Here is a 20,184-nt window from a genome sequence, read left to right as displayed (position 1 = left end):
TGCTTTTAAGAATATATTGTTTGTGATCTTTGTTGTTACTGGCTGTAAAATATTAAAATGTTTCCTCCTAGCAACTCCTGATGCGCCAGGAACCCCTGATGCCACTGAGGTGACAGGGGAGAGTATTACACTGTCTTGGATCCCGCCAACGTCTGATGGAGGCAACCCTATCCAGCACTACATTCTAGAGAAACGAGAAAAGAAAACTACTCGGTTCTATAAAGTTATTACCAAAAAGCCAATTATCGAATGTGCTCACAAGGTGCTTAACCTAGCAGAAGATGTGGAATATGAGTTCAGAGTCATGGCTGTTAATGATGCCGGTGTTGGGGCTCCAAGCAACATCTCTTTACCAATCAGGGCTTCTGAGCCTAGAGATATCCCATGTGCTCCATCGGTGGTTTGTGTGTCAGATTCTACCAATACCTCCATTAGTTTGGAATGGACAAAACCAGTTGATGATGGAGGCATGGATATCCTTGGCTACATCATCGAAATGGTGAAGGGAGAAGAAACTGAGTGGAAGAGGATAAATGAGGAACTTGTGTCTGAAACTAACTATGTGGTGACAGGTCTGCAGACAGGAGCTGAGTACAAGTTCCGTGTTGCAGCTGTTAATCATATAGGCAGAGGTGAAGACAAGGAACTTCCAGAACCTGCCCAGGCTGTTGAGAGGTTAACGGCTCCACAGGTGGACATTGATGCCACATTTAAACAAACACACATTGTCAAGGCTGGAGGCTCGGTATGTTTGGGCATTCACTTCAGAGGAAAGCCCATCCCTGCTGCTACCTGGGTGAAAGAGGAAGGAGATTTGAGCGGGATGTCAGAGATAACTACTACTGATGGCTACAGCTCTTTAAGTATTGAAAAATGCTCTAGATATGACACAGGCAAATACACAGTTAACCTGGAGAATTCCAGCGGTAGTAAGGCTGTTACCTTTGTAGTAAAGGTATTGGATACACCTGGGCCTCCACAGAATGTAGCTTTCAAGGAGGTCTCCAGAGGCACCGTCACACTTGTTTGGCAGCCACCTGTCAGTGATGGAGGTGCTCGTATTCATCACTATATTGTTGAGAGGCGTGAGGCTAGTCGACGCACATGGCAGCAGTCTGGTGATAAATGCACACAGGGTATCCTCAAGATCCAGGACCTGCTCGAGGGTGTGCCTTACTTCTTCAGAGTCTCAGCTGAAAATCAACATGGTCTGGGGGAGGCCTTTGAGCTCACTGAACCGGTTATTGCTACAGCAGAGCCATCATCTCCAAAGAGGCTGGATGTCCTTGATACCACGGATACCTCTGTGTCACTAGGCTGGTTGAAGCCAGACCACGATGGTGGCAGCCGCATTCAGTGTTACGTCATAGAAGCTAGACCAAAAGGTGGAGACAAATGGGTAGTGGTCGGAAGCACCAAGAATCTTACCTATGTTATTGAAAAGCTTAACAAGGGTGATGAGTATGACTTCCTTGTAAAGGCTAAAAACGAGGCTGGCTACAGCAAACCAAAGAAAACTCTAGCACCTGTGCTGGTCAAAGAGCCTCATATTGAGCCTGCTGCTGACCTGAGTGAGATACCCAACCAACTTGTCACATGCAGATCTGGTAGCACCTTCACCATTGATGTTCCTATTAGTGGCAGACCTGCTCCTAAAGTCTCATGGAGGTTGGAGGAAATGAGACTGAAGAACTCTGACAGAGTCACCATCAAGGTAACAAAGGACAGAGCCAGCATCTCAGTCAAGGAGGCCATGAGAGGAGATGGAGGCAAATACTACCTCACTCTTGAAAATGTAACAGCAACGAAGACATTTACAGTTGAAGTTAACGTCACTGGCAGACCAAGTCCTCCAACTGGACCAATTGAAATCTCTTCCATCACCTCTGAGTCCTGTGTTGTTAACTGGCAACCACCTGAGGATGATGGTGGCACTGACATTACCAACTACATCGTAGAGAAGCGTGAATCTGGCTCCACAGCTTGGCAGCTGATCAACTCCAGTGTGAAGCGAACATCTCTTCACGTTAGTCACCTAACCAAATATATGCAATACACATTCAGGGTCTCAGCTGAGAACAGATTTGGGGTGAGCAAGCCCACAGAATCCGAGACGATTGTTGCAGAACATCCTTTCTGTAAGTGTTACCTTCAGGTTATATTTTCCTTTCTTTTAAAATTATGCATTAAATACATTATCAAAACATCTTAATTGCATGGTCTTTTTAAAATAAAATCTAATGACCAAACCTGATTTCTTATTACAGCACCTTCAGGCCCACCAACCAAACCTTCAGTCTTTAACGTCACAGCAAACACAATGACCCTGAAATGGGAGGAACCCTACCACGATGGTGGAAGCAAAGTGACAGGCTATTGGATTGAAAAGAAGGAGAGGAACAATATATTATGGGTTAGAGAGAATAATATCCCATGCTTTGAATGCTACTACAAGGTAGAAGGTCTGGTTGAAGGCCTGGAATACCAGTTCAGGGTTTATGCCATGAACAGTGCTGGGCTCAGTAAAGCCAGTGAGGCCTCTAAGGGAGCAGTTGCTCAAAACCCAGTTGGTAAGTTTTGCTGTTTAGTTGCATAATACCTATACTGTTTCTTTTAATTAGAAATTTTTATCTGACAAAATATCTTGGGACTTGTCTTTAGATCCTCCAAGTAAACCAGAAGTCACCAATGTCACAAGAAGCACTGTCTCCTTGAAATGGTCATCTCCTTTGAATGATGGTGGCAGTCCTATTGTTGGCTACATTATTGAAAGAAAGCCATACACTTTGACGGGTGAGGGCCGCTGGCTCAAGTGCAACTACACTAACGTGACGGATAATTTCTACACCGTCACTGCCCTGGGAGAAGGAGAGGCCTATGAATTTAGGGTGATTGCAAAAAATGCCAACCAAGTATTCAGTACACCGTCGGAATCCACAGGTTCAGTGCAGTGCAAGACTGATTTTGGTAAGAGTTTTTTCCTTGCACTAATATCTTCCATACTATATGTAGCAAGTTTTAAGACATGACCTAACTTTAAGATCTGTTAATCCACTGAACAGAGCCTCCTAAAGCACATTTGGACAGCAAGCTGCTCTCTGAAACTGTAATGGTCAGAGCCGGCTCAGACCTGGTTCTGGATGCTGCAGTCGGGGGTAGACCTGATCCTAAGGCTTTCTGGTCCAAAGGCAACAGGGAATTGGAGATGTGTGAGAAATATCACCTGCAGTACACACCCACTAGAGCTATGGCAATTATCAAATTCTGTGACAGAGATGATACTGGAAAATACATCCTGACTGCCAGAAATGTGAGTGGAACCAAGACTGCAGAGGTCAATGTCAAAGTGCTTGGTAAGTGCCTTTTGTTCTTCACCAATTGAATCACTTGTAGTCTCAGACAATATTCAGTGCATTTGTTGCAAAGGTATTTACTTTAAGTATGTTTTGATCCTGTCTAGACACACCTGGAGTATGTGAAGGCAGCATTGAGATCAGCAAGATAACAGAGGAGTCATGCACATTGAGCTGGAAGCCTCCTCTTGAGGATGGTGGGGATAACATCACACACTACATCGTAGAGAGGCGTGACACCAACAGGTTGAACTGGGTGATCTTGAATCCTGAGTGCAAGGACCTGACATGCAACATCACCCGTCTGTTCAAGAACACAGAGTACTTGTTCAGAGTTCGGGGGGTCAACAAGTATGGTGCGGGGGTTTACCTCCAGTCAGAGCCAATGGTGGCCAGAAACACATTCAGTAAGTACAAGAAGCGGAATCTTTGAGAATCAATATGGAAAAACTTTGGGTTGAAAATATAAAAATACCAATGAGACCTACTCAAGGCTCTATTTCATAATCACCATTTCACTAAACTGATTGTTTATCTTCCTATCTGTCCCTTAGCTGTGCCCACTCCTCCTGGGGCCCCAGAGATCCTTGTATCAGGGAAGGACTTTGCCACAATTGAGTGGCTAAAACCAGAAAGTGATGGTGGCAGCCCGATAACTCATTATCTGGTGGAAAGACGTGAGAGGAAGAGTGCCCGCTGGGTAAAGGTGAACAGGGATGGTGCTCACCTGGACACCATGCTAAAGGTGGCCGGTTTGACTGAAGGCAACATCTACCAGTTCAGGGTAACGGCTATCAATAAAGCTGGAGAGAGTGAGCCCAGCGAGGTTTCTCTTTACGTCGTCTGCAGAGTTCCAACAAGTATGTTGCATCAGAGTCCTAAATGTCCAATTCAATAAGAATCTTTGAATATTCTGTTCATTAATAATATAACAAGAGTGATTCAATTTATTATCAGTGAACTATTTAAAGACAGAGATAAACTAACTTTTGCATCCCTACTTCTTAGGTACCCCTGCTCCGCCTTCCATTCCTCGAATCACTGACACGCATGCTGACAGCATCAGCCTGGCATGGTCTAGACCTGTAGAGGATGGAGGCGCTGATGTGATTGGCTACATTCTAGAGATGCAAGAAGCTGGGGCAGAGGACTGGAAAAAGGCCCATGAGAAGACCCTGCATGCTACAGAGCATGTGGTAACCGGACTTTCTTCAGGAAAGAAGTACTCTTTCAGAGTGGCTGGAATCAACATTAATGGAACAGGAGACTTCAGTGAACCATGTGCTGAGACTGAGCCTGTGGAACGAATTGGTAAGACCTTTTAAAGGCCTATATTACTTTTTTTCATTTGTTTTCATTTTTCTCAGCCAAAAATATTTTTTTTTTACTGAATTTAATGAAATTCCCTTCTACTACATTTTGCATCACATCATCTATGTCTCTCATAGAACCTCCTGATTTTGAGCTCCACGACGACCTCAAAAAGACAATCTGCCTGCGTGCCGGTGGCTCTCTTCGTCTATTTGTGAACATAACAGGTCGTCCTGCCCCAGCTGTAACATGGAGCAAACCTGGTGTTGACCTCCATAACAGAGGCTTCATCGAAGTCACCAGAAAATCAACCACTCTCATCATTGACAAGGTGCACCGCTATGATGCTGGGAAGTACACACTGGTAGCTGAGAATTCTGCTGGAAAACAGGAAGTCAGTATTCTTGTCAAGGTTTATGGTGAGTAAAAAACTGTCTGAGTATCTGATCAACAATTAAACTGCCTACTGTAATTAATGTTCATTTTACAAGCTTGAAAAGGGGATCTTTTATTTTGTATTTGACATGAAAATGCATTTCTTATATTTTAAGATACACCTGGACCAACTGGGCCAATCAAGATCAATGAGCTCACAAAAGACTCCACCATCATCTCCTGGGAGGCCCCATCTGTTGATGGTGGTGCTCCTGTTAATAACTATATCATCGAGAGGCGTGAAGCCTCCATGAGAGCCTACAAAACAGTAACCTCCAAGTGCAGTAAGACCTCCTATAAGATTGATAACCTCATGGAGGGCATGCTTTACTACTTCCGCGTCCTCCCAGAAAACATATATGGAATCGGTGAGCCCTGTGAGACTCCAGACGTCATCCTGGTCTGTGAAGTTCCTCTTCCACCGCATAAATTCGAGGTGATAGACGTCACTAAGAGCACAGTCACTCTGTCCTGGGAGAAGCCGGAGCACGATGGTGGCAGCAGATTGACTGGTTACATGATTGAAGCTTGCAAGTTTGGTACTGACAAATGGATGAAGGTGGCAACACTGAAACTAACAGACTTTGAGCACACCGTAGAGAAGTTAAATGAGAAAGAGCAATACCTGTTCAGGATTAAAGCTATCAACAGCAGAGGAGCCAGTGAGCCCCAAGAACTTGTTGCTGCGGTCACTGTCCAGGAACAAAGAGGTAACCAAACAGAGCTCTGCTATCTGTATTTTGACTTTAATAAGAAACTGATTTTACCCTAAAGATTTAGTGCAACATTAGTCATAGTGATATAAGATTTCCTTTTTTCTCTCAGTGATGCCTGAAGTAGATTTGTCCAGCATTCCCCAGAAAGTTGTCAATGTTTTGGCGGGTAAGACGTTGGAACTGGACCTTCCAATCATCGGCAGGCCTCCTCCTGTCTCCTCCTGGTATTTTGCGGACAACAAGATAAAGATAACAGATCGTGTGAAGGTCAAGAGCACTGGCAAGTTCTCCAAGCTGACTGTGTCCAACACAACAATTGATGACAGTGGTGACTACACACTCGAAGTCAAGAATGCTGTTGGAGTCGTCACAGAGGTCATAAAGGTCGTCATTCTCTGTAAGAAGCTGTTTAACAATCCTCATTTTTAATTAATCGCTTATTATTGTAGAGACTTTTAAACCAATACCAACCAGCCATCTCTAAAGATGTAGCTAATGAACAGAATAATGATGTGATCAACTTGAATTTAAATGTACTTTTTGCATTATCATGATCTGGAGGGCACAAATAAAAACCGAGTATCTTTCTCTGCTTTGTCAGCCAAACCCGATGAACCAAATGGACCCATACGGTTTGATGAGATTGATGCCACCACTGTCACCTGCAGCTGGGAGCCTCCAGTCAGAGATGGTGGAGCTCCTATCAGTGGCTATTTAGTAGAACAGCGTGATGCTCACAGACCAGGCTGGGTGACTGTCTCTGACTCTGTAAGCAGACCATTGTTCAGGTTTGAGAACCTAATTGAAGGAGATGAGTACGTCTTCCGCGTAGCTGCCATTAATCGCTATGGAACCGGGGAGTTCCTGCAGTCTGAGATTGTCACTTGCAAGAGCTTGAAGAGTAAGATCTTTGTTTTTATAGATTATACTCTGTATACAATGCATGCATTATGACAGAGGCAGAATGCTAAAATCTGCTTCCTTTACAGATGTGCCTGGTCCTCCTGGTCGTCCAATCACCTTTGATGTGTCTCGTGATGGAATGACTGTGGCTTGGGAGCAACCAGATGAAGATGGTGGTCTTGAGGTTTCTGGTTACATCATTGAGCGCAAAGAGGTCAGGGCTGACCGGTGGGTGCGGGCAAATAAGAACCCAGTCACTATGACCAGGTACAGGTCCACTGGGCTGATTGAAGGCCTGGAGTATGAACATAGAGTCACAGCCATTAATGCAAGAGGCCTGAGCAAACCTAGTCTTCCATCTAAACCAGCAGTAGCAACAGATCCCATTGGTAAGTGTAATAAAACCAAGGCCTGAGGATATACCTCTGCAAAGTTACAAATATTTCCATGAAAAGCTTTGTAAAAGTGAGTAACGATGCATCTTCAACATTTTGCCTATTTTTTTATTCATGCAGATCCTCCTGGCTGTCCTCAAAACCCAAGGCTCACAGACACTACCAAGTCATCTGTGTCGCTTGCTTGGAGCCCACCTGATGAGGAGGGAGATGCTAGGGTGGATGGTTATTTGATTGAGATGCAGAAGGTCGGCTCTGTCGCTTGGATCAAGTGCAACACAACTCCATCTCTGATCTGCGAGTACACACTGACCAACATGCCGCAAGGAGAGGAATTTAAGTTCCGTGTAATGGCTTGTAACGCTGGAGGTTCCGGAGAACCTGCAGAAGTACCAGGAACGGTTAAAGTGACTGAAAGGCTTGGTAAGAAGAAAACTTTACTGCGTCTGCACAACAACAAAGTTTATGAGATTAAAAAAATTAAAAATTACGAATATTATGTTTTCCAGAATCTCCTGACTATGAACTGGAGTTGAAATATAAAGATGTGTACATTGTCCGTTATGGAGGAGTGGTTAGACTCTCTGTGCCGATAAAAGGCAAACCCCTCCCAACCTGCAAGTGGTCTAAGGATACTGGAGCTATCTCCACAAAGGCTATGATTGCCTCCAGTGAGGACTCCAGTGAATTGGTAATCAAGGGAGCAGAGAGGAGTGACTCTGGTCTATACGAGCTACTGCTGGAGAACAAAGTAGGCAAGAAGAAAGCCCAAATTAAGGTCAAGATCATTGGCCGCCCAAGTGCTCCAGAGGGACCATTGGTGTTTGAAGAAATCCAAGCCAATTCTGTCAAGGTCTCTTGGAAGCCACCCAGCGATGATGGTGGCTCAGAGATCCTTGGTTACATTGTAGAGAGGCGTGAAGCAGCCAGGAATGCCTGGTACACGGTGGACTCTAGGGTAACAGAGACTCAGCTGGTCGTTAAGGGTTTAAAAGAGGGAACAGAGTACCACTTCAAAGTCACTGCTGAAAACTCCTTTGGCATCAGTGCATCTCTTAAATCTGAGCAACCACTGGTACCGAAGACTCCTCTCTGTAAGTTTTACATCTCTGTTGAGCAGCTGTCTCTGAAAAGTATTAAGTCATCCATTTGTGTCTGCATAGATTGGAATTCTTTTTTTGTCAAAAAACCAGGTCCCCCTGAGCCTTCAAGTGTCCCTCCAGAGATCATGGATGTCACCAAAAGCTCAGTGGCACTGGCCTGGTCCAGACCAAAGGATGATGGAGGTTCTGCAATCACTGGCTATTTTGTGGAGTTAAAGGAGGTGTCCACTGAGACCTGGGTCCGCCATGAGACCAAGATCAGCTCCACCATGTTTACGCTACATGGACTTACCCCTGATACAGACTATCAATTCCGCATTGTAGCAGTCAACGATATAGGTGAAAGCGAGGCTGGATCAGCATCCGATCCCGTCACCTGCAAAGATCCATTTGGTGAGTATTCTGTCCTGAGAAGATGATATGGTATACTACATGTTTGCAGTCAGCAGTTACTACAAGTTTGCAGTAACTGAAGTAAATGAATGAATGAACTGAGATCTAACTATTTGTGTTAACTCATAGTTATTTTTTCTGATTAAAACTAAACTTTTTTCCCTGAGAAAGATAACCTTCAGTAACGGTAAATGCAAAAGTTGTTCCACCTTTAGTTTTACATTAAATATTTGACAGGAATCTATACTTCACAATGTAAGAGAAAACAAAGCTGACCTAAATGTTTTATTTCATTTTAGACAAACCAAGCCAACCAGGAGAGATCGACACAGTAAATGTGACAAACAATTTTATCACCATTCGCTGGCAACCTCCAGAATGTGACGGAGGGAAAGAAGTCCTGGGCTACTGGGTGGAATACAGAAAGTCAATTGAGAGTTCCTGGAAGAAGTGCAATAAACAGAGAATTAAGGAGCAGGAATTTACCATGACAGGACTGGCTGAGGCCACAGAATACGAGTTCAGAGTCTTTGCTGAGAATGAGACAGGAATGAGTAGACCTCGTAGGACTGCCACATGCATCAAGACTAAACTGATCTGTAAGTCGAGCTTCATATATTTTTTACTATATACTACGGATTTAATAAGATATATTACATTTATAATTTTTACCCACAGCTGAAAGTAAACCAAGCCTCAGGAAGGAAATGGATGAGGTCACTACCAAGCTTGGCCAGCCTGCTGTTATGAAATGCCAGATTGTTGGCCGACCTGTACCTGATATAAAGTGGTACCATTGTGGCAAAGAGATCGTAGAGTCACGCAAGTACGAGATGAGCTCTGATGGCCGCAACCACTCCCTGTCTATCATGACAGACCAGCAGGAAGACGAAGGGGAATACACCTGCAAGGCCATTAATGAAGCAGGAGAAGCTGAGACTACTGGTGTTCTAGTGCTGGAGGCTGCTCCATCCTTCCACCCAGATTACCCACTGAAAGAAACCTATTATGCCGGACTTGGAACAACTCTTCGCATCCATGCCGTTTATATTGGCCGTCCTCAGCCAAAGATTATGTGGCTGCTTGGGGCTAAAACGCTGGAAAACACAGAGGATATTAGCATTGAGACCACTGAGCATTACACACACCTGATTGTAAAGAATGTCCAGCGCAGAGTCCATGGAGGCAAATATAGGATTAGACTGCATAACCACTTTGGCAGGGCTGACACGGCCTTCAATGTTGAAATTTATGGTAAGTTAACTGAATTAACTCTTCCTAATACAGTGAGTGAAAGATAAGCATTGCCAGATTTTTATACAATGACATCCTATACCTCTCTTCACAGACAAACCTGATATACCTCAGGGACCCATTGTCCTGGAGGCCCTCCTTAAGAATTCTGTCATCATCAGCTGGAAACCTCCCAAAGATGATGGAGGCTGTATGATCACCAACTATATTGTGGAAAAGAGAGAAGACAAGGAGGGCACCGAGTGGGAACTGGTGTCTTCCTCCATTAACAGCACATCCTGTCGGGTGCCCAACCTGATTGACAGTGCTGGATACTTTTTCCGTGTTTATGCTCAGAATCGATATGGCAACAGTGAGCCACTAGAGCTCACCAACCCCATCTTGATTAAGAGCCAACTGGGTAAGGGGAAGATGATGTCAGGATTTATTTTAGAAAATATGGTTTGCTTAATATTGCAAAATGTACAACCGAGGCTTCAATGCAAAAGTCTTCACAGTTTTTTCTCTTTATTTATCCACAGAGAAACCATCACCACCACTGTCACCAGTCGTGTCTGGTATCACTAAGGACTCATGTGTGCTTTCTTGGAAACCTCCAGTAAGTGATGGTGGATCTAAGATAAAAAGCTACCGTGTTGAAAAGAAACATAAGAAGGATAAAAAGGAATGGACTGATTGGACTCCAGTTACCACAGATGAGATCAAACAAACAGTGTTCTCTGTCAAGCGCCTGACAGAAGGCGTTGAATATGTCTTCCGTGTCAAGTGTGAAAACCTAGGTGGAGAAAGTGACTACAGCGAAGAGACGGCTCCCATCATCCCAGCAACTGCTGTAGATGTACGCGCACCTGCCTTCAAGGAGGAGCTGAGGAACATGAGTGTCAAGTACAAGAGCAATGCTACCCTGGTCTGCAAGATCACAGGACAACCTAAACCTGTAATTAAATGGTTCAGACGAGGAAAGGAGATCCATTCAGATGGCAAGAAGATCAAAATCCAGGAATTTAAGGGAGGATATCACCAGCTGGTTATCACTGAGGCTGATGAGGAAGACTCTACTGTTTATCAGATCAGAGCCACCAACCAAGGAGGCTCGATATGTGCCACAGTCTCTCTAGATGTTGAAAGTAAGCTTAAAGACATGTCATTTGATCAATTAAGGCTATTGAATTTTAACATTAAAATCATATAACGTTTTTTTTTTCTTATTTCTAGTCCCTGCCAAGATTCATCTGCCAAAGAACCTAAAGGACAAGGAAGCAATCCCAGCTCTGCGTGGGGAAGTGGTCAATATTAAGATTCCTTTCAGTGGTAAACCAGATCCTGTCATCACTTGGCAAAAGGGACAAGATCTTATTGACAGCAATGGCCATTACCAGGTGATTGTCACTAGATCCTTCACCTCTTTGGTGTTCGCCAATGGAGTAGAAAAGAAAGACGCTGGCTTTTACATCGTCTGTGCCAAGAACAGATTTGGCATTGATCAACAAACCGTGGAGTTGGATGTTGCTGATGTGCCCGATCCACCTCGTGGTGTCAAAGCCAGTGATGTGTCAAGAGATTCTGTCACACTCAACTGGGTGGCTCCAGCCAATGATGGTGGCAGCAGGGTTATAAGTTATATCATTGAAAAATGTCCAACTACTGCTGAGCGGTGGGAACGTGTTGCACAGTCCCGTGACACCCACTACACAGTGATTAATTTGTTTGGTGGTACAAGCTATCAGTTCAGAGTTATTGCAGAGAACAAGTTTGGACAGAGTGCCCCATCTGAGAGCAGTGGACCCGTTATGACCAAAGAAGACAAATCCAGAGTTCTGCTTTATGACAGGGAAGTTGATGACACTGACCGAGTCCGCAAAGGCAAAGCCCCACACTCTGACACCAAGAATCTGCACAACAAATATTCCATTGCAGAGGAACTGGGCAGAGGCCAATTTGGCATTGTTCATCGCTGCGTTGACATCAGCTCTGAGAAGACATACATGGCCAAATTTGTGAAAGTTAGAGGTGCTGATCAAGCAATAATTAAAAAAGAAATTGCAACAATCAATTTGGCCAAGCACTTTAACTTCCTCCTCCTTCATGAGTCCTTTGAAAGCCCAGAAGAGCTGGTGCTGATCTATGACTTCATCTCTGGCCAAGACATCTTTGAGCACCTTAATACAGCAGAGTTTGAGCTCAATGAACGGGAGGTTGTTAACTATATTAGGCAGATTTGTTCAGCTCTGGAATACCTGCATTCTGAGAGATATGGACACTTTGATATCAGACCTGAGAACATTGTATACACAACGAGAACCAGCTCAACTGTCAAGATCATTGAATTGGGGCAGTCTAGACATCTGACTCCAGGAGAACAAATCAAAATTCAATACACTACTGCAGAGTACGCTGCCCCCGAGATCCACCAGTGTGACATGGTTAGCACAGTTACTGACATGTGGTCAGTAGGTGTCCTTACATATGTGCTTCTAAGTGGACTTAATCCATTCACAGCTGAAACCAACCAACAAATGATTGATAACATTTCAAACGCAGCCTATGGCTATGATGATGAGTCCTTCAAGCAAGTCAGCGTAGAAGCCTTAGACTTCATTGACCGTCTGATGACAAAGGACCGTAAGCACCGTATGACTGCAGCTGAGGCTCTGGTGCATCCTTGGCTGACAAAACCTGCAGAAGAGATCAGTGCCAGGGCACTTCCAACAGGCAGACACAAGAGATACTACCAGGCAATTGTCAAGAAGGAATGGAGCACAGTAGTTTCTGCTGCCCGTGTTGCCAGCGGTGGCTCCATCCGGCCCCAGCGTGGTGTTTTTGTGTCTAAAGTCAACATTGCTCCATTTGAACATGGCCCCGTTGCGGGCCAGCTAAGCCATGCCATGGTCAGTGAAGGAGATAGTGTGAAGTTCATCTGCAACATTGAGAATTATGACAGCACCACAGAAGTTACATGGTATTGTGGTGTGAGGCAACTTGAGACCGGAGAAAAGTATGAAATTGAGTATGAGGACGGAGTTGCTGTAATAACCATTAACAAGATCGTTAGAGCAGATGACGGTACATACAGATGCAAGGTTGTGAATGAGTATGGTGAGGATAGCGCTTATGCAGAGCTATTTGTCAGTGGGGTTCGATCTTACCGTGACTTCTTCACTACTCGTGTGATAAGAAGGACAAAGCGAAGAGTGGACACAGCCCGAATGCTTCAGAAGCCACCAGAGTTTACTCTTCCCCTGGTCAACCGCACAGCCTATCTTGGTGAAGATATACGCTTTGGCGTAACCATCACCGTTCACCCTGAGCCTCGTGTCATCTGGCACAAATCCGGACAAAAACTTATCCCTGGACATGATGATAGAAAATACACCTTCATTAGTGATAAAGGCTTGTATCAGCTTATAATCCACAACTTAGAAAAAGAGGATGATGCTGAGTACAGTGTTGTGGCCCGCAACAGGTATGGTGATGACAGCTGCAAGGCCCGCCTCACTGTTGTTCCCCGCCCCAAACCAGCAGACCTCACCTTGAGACCCATGTTTAAACGGTTGCTTGCAAACATTGAGTGTAAAGAGGGTCAAAACATCCGATTTGAGATCAGAGTTTCTGGCCACCCAGCACTGAAGTGGGAGAAAGATGGCACACCCTTAGCCTTTGGACCATCCATCGAAGTTGTTCACGAGGGCTTGGATTACTACATCCTTCATGTAAGAGACACACTCCCTGAGGACTCTGGAGTATACAGAGTTACTGCAACGAACTCTGCTGGATCTGCCAGCTGCCAGGCAACTCTTAAAGTGGAAAGAGTAACTCATGTAAAGAAGGAGTATGAGCCAAGCGAAAAGGAGAAGCAAAAGATAGCTGGACAGGTGGAACTGGATAAAAAGGTTAGGCTGTCTCAGATATTGACTGGCACTGTTGTCACACCTCTCCCACCTGCAGCAGTAGAAGCTGTCAGAGAGGCAGCTACTATGTTCAAACCTGCTGTCAAAACCAAGACAGGAGAGAAGACTGAGGCTGAGATAAAGAAAGAACAGGAGGAGAGGAAGAAGCGTGCTGATGAGAAAAGGCTTCGCATGCCTTATGTCGTTCCTACACCTCGAGTCATAAATCCAGCTGTTCTAGAGGAGGATGTAGAAATAAAACACTTCCAGCCCCTCTCTGACATGAAATGGTACAAGAAGCTGCGGGATCAATATGAGTTCCCTGAGCCAATGGATAAAATCAAACAGAAGAGAATGAAACGTATCCGTCTGTCTCGGTGGGAGCAGTTCTATGAGGTACCCATCAGGATCAAGGAAGATTATAAGCCAAAGTGGCGCATCTCCTCTACGACGCAGGATGACTTAGAGACAGTGAGGCCCGCAAGGCATCGCACTCCCTCTCCGGAGACAGAGGTCTACCGCCGGCTCAGAAGGAGGTCTCTGGGAGATCTCTCAGATGAGGAGCTGCTACTACCTGCAGGCGAATATCTCTCAATGAAAAGAACAGAGGAAGAGAGACTCCGTTTAGAGGAAGAGCTGGAACTTGGTTATTCTGCTTCTCCACCTAGCCTGAGCCCAGTTCGATTTGAGCTGTCTGCTTTGCGCCCAACATCTCCCAGAAGAGTCTACAGTGATGAGGAAGGAGGAGAAGAGGTGAAAAGATATGATTGCTATAGAATTCCTTCTAAGTATGAGGCCGGACCTACTTTTGTTGACCTTCGCCAGCGTCACGACAAAGCCACACACAGGCCTCCAAGACAGAAGCAACGAGTGTACGAAGAGAGGGAAGATCTTGAACTGCTACGCCCACATACAACCACGGAGAGACTTTCTTCTTACAAAAGTCAACTTAAACGCATGGAATTTGAGGAGAAGACACGGACCTCTAAGAAGGAAGCTGTTTCAGTTTCAACCTTCTCTGAGACCACTGAATCTGAGCATCTGACAACTTTTGCCACAGAATATATTCCTAAACCCATAAAAAAGGTTCCCTTGCCTGAACCAGAGGTGGCAAAATCTTTTGCCTTAGAAAAAGCTTCAAAAACAGATGCTACTTATCCAAAAGTGGACTATTTGTCTAGGTATGAGGAGAGAAAACAGGCAATTAGATCTGAGAGAAGGTCTGTTGAGAGGACAGTTGAAGTTGTAACACAGGCTCCCTTCAGCCTTGATCATGCCCCACGTATTACCATCAGGATGCGATCTCATCGTGTGCCATACGGTTCAAACACAAAGTTTACTTTGAATATCCAAGCCAAACCTGAACCGGAGATCAAATGGTTCCACAATGGAAAGGAGATTCATCAGAGCAGCAAATACTTCATGACCAACATCAGTGGAGTTTTAACTCTCCAGATAAACAACTGCGTGACCGAAGATTCGGGGACATACCGTGTAATCTGCAAGAATGCTAAAGGAGAAACCTCAGATTATGCTACATTGGATGTAGCAGGGGAAGAGTATGCTGCTTTTTCATCTTTCCGCAAAGAGGAGGAGCCACCAACAGCCCACCTGCCAGAGATGACACGAACAGAGGTCTACCATGTTTCTTCTTCCAAAACAACTGTTGAGGAAACTGTCACTGGAATCGTAAAAGAGACCTCTGCTGTCATTGAGGAGCCAAGGGAGAAGCCTGGAGTTCCTGCCACAATCCTGACCAAACCAAAGTCCTTGACTGTGGAGGAAGGAGACAACGCCAGATTTGAGTGTGATGTGGATGGTGAACCATCACCTTCAATCACCTGGCTTCATGAAGGGATAACTGTTGCTCCCAGCGCCCGGCATCACATTGTTTCCACTCAGTACAACTCAACCTTTGAAATTTCTGCTGTCGAGATGTCAGATGAAGGCAGCTACACATTGCTAGTAGAGAATGCTGGTGGAAAACAGGAAGCCCATTTCACTTTAAAGATCAACAAGTCTGAGTCTAAGGAGAAAGTAGTCGCCTCTCCTAGAATCACTTCTCCAGAGGCTAAATCTCCATTACCAAAGTCACCCGAGCCAGTCAAATCACCCCAAAGAGTCAAATCACCCGAGCCACTCAAATCACCTCAAAGAGTAAAGTCTCCAGTTTCACCAAAGTCGCCAACTCCCAAGTCTCCTACTCCAAAGTCACCAACTCCCAAGTCTCCTACTCCAAAGTCCCCACCTCCTTCTGAAAGGGAGCAAGTAATTCCTCCAGTCAAGTCACCTAAGAGAGTCTTGTCACCAGTTCTTGGAAAGAAGCCTGTCTTTTCAGCGGGGCTCAGTGACGTTACTGCATCCTGTGACTCGATTGTGAAGCTGTCTGTGAAGGTGAAAGGAGAGCCTAAACCTACGGTCTCTTGGTCAAAGGATGGACAGGTAACAGATTTAAATAAGCAAATGATTTAAAAGTCTTCACTGAACTTTAAACAACTCTAAGTATTTTACGATTTTTTTTTTTTTAGACAATATCTAAAGGTGGAAAGTATGAATTATTTGAGGACCAATGTTCAGCGCATCTAGAAATCTGTAAGTCAGAGGTTTCTGACAGTGGGGTCTACAGGTGCACAGCCACCAACTCTTCTGGAGCAGTGTCAACAACCTGCACAGTTACAGTACATGGTAAGTGGAGGCAACCTGTTTGAACAATCTACAGATATGTTTTTTTTTTTTGCAATAAATCAATTAATGCTTTTCCTTTTTTAGATTTAAAGAGCTCTGAAACAATATCGGAGGAAGTCCTGAAAAAGGAAAGAATCCATGAGGTAACATCGTCCTCTGTAACAGAGGTGAAGTCCTCAGAAATCCAGAAATCCGTCGAAGAAGCGCCCTACTTCCTGCTGCAACCCAGGTCCCAAAACGTGAATGAGGGACAAACCGTTATGTTTACCTGTGAAATTTCAGGCCACCCTTCCCCTGAAGTGGAGTGGTTGAAAGACAACGCATTGGTGAGTAGTTTTCTTTTCCAAAATTAGTCTTTCTAATCAACAAAACATTTTTAAGTTTGTATTTTAAGTAAAAACAAACATGTCTTTCCAGATATTCGTCTCTCCAAATATCAAACTAAGACGTTCTAAGAACGAGTTTACTCTGGAGATTTCTGAGGCAACGGTTGCAGATAGCGGGAAATACACAATAAAAGCCAGGAACCAGTTTGGGCAGTGCTCTGCGACATCATCGCTCAACGTCTTCTGTAGGTCGCCTCTTTTACTCAGCAAAACCAAATTAACTGGAGTTTGAAAGGGTTAAATTATCTGCATGCGAAATTGACATTAAAATGTTCATGCAATGCCTGAAAATACTTAAATATCAAGGTTTAAGACTTAAGCTTTTAATCTGAGATTTTTAGCACCCCTGCAAGATATGAATGACAAATAATTTATTTTTACTGTTTTTTTAAGTGTGTTGATGACCTGTTATGCTTTGGTTTGTCTGAATAAATTAGTTCTCAGAAACCCAAAGAATGTCAGCATGTTTGCTTGCAGTCTGCACACAGTCTGTCACTGTCATCTTATTTGCATTTTTACAGCTCTGGTTGAGGAACCAATACAAATGGCCGCTGTCGAGCAAAGAGCTTCTACTGAGGCCGCTATGAGCATGCAGAAAAGTTTCTTAGCCTCATCGGTTTATACGGAAGCTGCCTTGATGCAGGCCAGCAGCTACAGCAGCAGTTCCCACTCTGCTGTCGATCAGTTTTCCTTTGAGAGCATGTCTGCAGCCAGCATGTCTGCCATGGCGACCGAGTCAGTGGTGTCCATGAGCTCCAGCAGCCAAAGCGTAGGAATGTCTGCCCGCTCGCATGTAAAGGCGCTCACTGCTGGGCCTAAGACAGGTGAGACCCTACATTCTCCTGACCTGCTCTAAGTTTAGGCATCCTTCTCGTCCAGTGGCAGAGCTAGATGGGGGGCCAGAGGTGGACATGGCCACCCTTAGCCAATGATTGGCCACCCCTACCATTTTTCCCTCCAATACAGATGGTGGGAGCAGTAATACTCTCAAGGGGAATATTTAAAAGTATTAAACATTTAAATTTTTCATATATTAACAATTAGTTGACAACTAAAACACTGTGGTTAATTATGTACATCAAAATACTAACATTAAAGTTGATATATACAGAATTTATGCTCTTTTCAGAGCTAAATTTTGTGCTATATAGGGTAAAGAGAAAGTTATGTGTCTCTGCAAGTTAATTACGAGTCTTGGGTGAAATCTTAGATAAATAACTACTTTAATAATAATTTAAAAATCCAGTTAATGTAGATTTTAATACATGTAAATAATGTTATGCAGAACAATTTTTTGATAAGTAGTGTTCACCCCAGAAATTTTGACCATTATACCTTTTATTTAGACAGCATGGATGTTTAAATATATGTGTCTATTTGTTAGCAAAGGCTCTAGGAAAGTGTAGTTTGTCTTTATATAGATGTCGTGCTCGTTCCTGTCTGTACAGTGTAGATTGACCCTTAGGTTCTGGTGCCTATCTGCTTATGCCCACCCCTATTAAAATTTCTTGCTATGCCTCTGTTCTGCTAAGTTGGGAGCGTAAAGACAAACCAAACTTATTTCTTCTCACTCTTTGTTATATTTGAGATATTTGGTGCAAAATTTACAAGCAGCTGAAGAAAAAACCTTTGGGTGTTTTTCTGTGCAGCTTCTGTGAAAGAGATCAATTAAAGGATGTTTGTTTCATTTACAACCTCAGCATGAAGGAACAGCAAAAAAAAACAACCTCAAAATGCCTCAAAAGTTCAAATTTTGAAGGTAAAAGTCTAAGTTGTGAAAAGTCTAAAACATGTTCACTGATTTGGTTCTGCTGCTGTCTTCAGGCACTCCACCAAAGATCGAAGCGCTTCCACAGGATGTAAGCGCAGAGCCAGGGAAGTCTCTGACCGTGGCCGGCCTGTTCTCCGGGGATCCTGCTCCCTCGGTCCAGTGGCTCCGCTCAGGTCGAACCCTCCCCAACGGAGACCAGCGGTTCCATGTGGATAATGCGGCTGATCTCTCCACCCTCATGATCTCTGCGGTGAAGGAGGCCGACGCCGGCGCATACACGCTCCGACTCTCCAACGAGCTTGGCTCTGATTCCGCAACTGTAAACGTTCACGTCCGGTCCATGTAAAAAAGAGAAAAAAATGATTTCCCCTCTTCCCCTAGTCCTAAACTTTTTATTTACAATAATCTTACTTGATAAAGATCTGGAATATTCTTGTAAATAGGAACTATTTTTGTACCAAACTTGACGTTAATTTATGCCAAACTAGACTAAAGTCTAAAGTTGTAAAATGTGCCATATTGGATAACTCTGACTTCATTTTTCTGTGACATGTACATAATGTATATAGCCGAGTTTACCGGTTATGGGAAATGTATGCATTGTTATTTATGACAATAATATTAACTGAAACTCAAAGAAGCTATAATTGGTTAACAGGAGAAAGTCTCCGCTGGAACGAATACCCTGTTAAACCTGGAAACTAAACTCTGTGCCTCAACGATAAGTTGAAGTCTTAAGATTGCCTCAACAGGTAGAGAGGCTCCCTGTTGATGTTAAGAAGCAGAAACAAAAAGACAAACTTCTGGTTTGGACACGCATCTGTGCGCGTGATATTACACTTCTATGGGAGTTGTACCATGAGCATAAGACCCTGAGTGCTGTTTGCATCACCCTCATGTAAGCAGCAGGAACCGGCCTTGTGCTCAGACGGACGTGTCACACCACCACGACTTGATGAGCGGCAGAGAGGGCGAGCGGCCTGCTCTCTCTGCATTTAGATTCATTTTGTTCATGAGCGCTGCTTCTGGCACAGGACGGCTGGTTTGGCTTCACTAAGCAACATCTCCTGGCCTGAAGACGGGGAGTCAACAGCAGCCCTGCTGTGCAGGAGCAGCGCCACCTCTTGGAGGATCATAGCTGATGTGTTGTTGTTTTGAGTGTGAGTGTCTGTAGTTTGTAGTCGTTTCGCCTTGTCAGTAGTCAGGGTTTTAATTTTCCTTTATCCGCATCCCTGAGTTCATCTGTGGTGAGGTTATGGTTTTACCCTGGACGATGACTTTATTGATCTGCTGATGTAGAACCTATATATCATCCTCCTTGAGTTTTACTGATTTAATAAAGCATGATTTCAGCACTATAAACAGTGTCTCTGCCTCTTCTGTGTTTTTTGACTTGTTTTCCAGCCATCGCATTGAGAACAGAGGATTTAGCAAAGATGCAAAATAAAATAAAATAATGTAGTTATGGTAAAAAGAAATTTCACCCTCCTGTCAGACGTTTGGTATTTCCAGAGATATTTCAACATATATTTTAAATCATTTCACTCAAGCTACTAGATATTAAATAGTCAAGCTACTAGATATTAAAAAGT

General features: G+C 44.1%; 1 protein-coding gene across 1 annotated transcript in view; it reads left to right on the top strand.

Moving 5' to 3' along the window:
- LOC119795836 (titin-like) overlaps positions 1-19,954 on the top strand; it is a 166,156-nt gene extending 146,202 nt beyond the window's left edge. Inside the window, 25 exon segments of the mRNA XM_038304063.1 lie at positions 72-2,138; positions 2,268-2,570; positions 2,662-2,967; positions 3,063-3,353; positions 3,461-3,760; positions 3,908-4,213; positions 4,362-4,664; positions 4,802-5,083; positions 5,216-5,809; positions 5,925-6,212; positions 6,417-6,716; positions 6,805-7,107; positions 7,234-7,536; positions 7,623-8,207; positions 8,307-8,609; positions 8,909-9,208; positions 9,288-9,863; positions 9,958-10,263; positions 10,385-10,990; positions 11,079-16,192; positions 16,279-16,435; positions 16,520-16,761; positions 16,853-17,006; positions 17,343-17,645; positions 18,646-19,954. Of these exon segments, the coding sequence (XP_038159991.1) occupies positions 72-2,138; positions 2,268-2,570; positions 2,662-2,967; positions 3,063-3,353; positions 3,461-3,760; positions 3,908-4,213; positions 4,362-4,664; positions 4,802-5,083; positions 5,216-5,809; positions 5,925-6,212; positions 6,417-6,716; positions 6,805-7,107; positions 7,234-7,536; positions 7,623-8,207; positions 8,307-8,609; positions 8,909-9,208; positions 9,288-9,863; positions 9,958-10,263; positions 10,385-10,990; positions 11,079-16,192; positions 16,279-16,435; positions 16,520-16,761; positions 16,853-17,006; positions 17,343-17,645; positions 18,646-18,938 (14,885 nt within the window). The 3' untranslated portion in view covers positions 18,939-19,954.
- The last annotated feature ends 230 nt before the right edge of the window (positions 19,955-20,184 follow it).

Source organism: Cyprinodon tularosa, unplaced genomic scaffold (genome assembly GCF_016077235.1).
Source record: "Cyprinodon tularosa strain WSP-4 unplaced genomic scaffold, ASM1607723v1 ctg525, whole genome shotgun sequence".
NCBI classification, from domain to species: domain Eukaryota; kingdom Metazoa; phylum Chordata; class Actinopteri; order Cyprinodontiformes; family Cyprinodontidae; genus Cyprinodon; species Cyprinodon tularosa.
The sequence above is the reverse complement of the archived record's forward strand: the minus strand, read 5'-3'. Positions and strand labels throughout refer to the sequence as shown.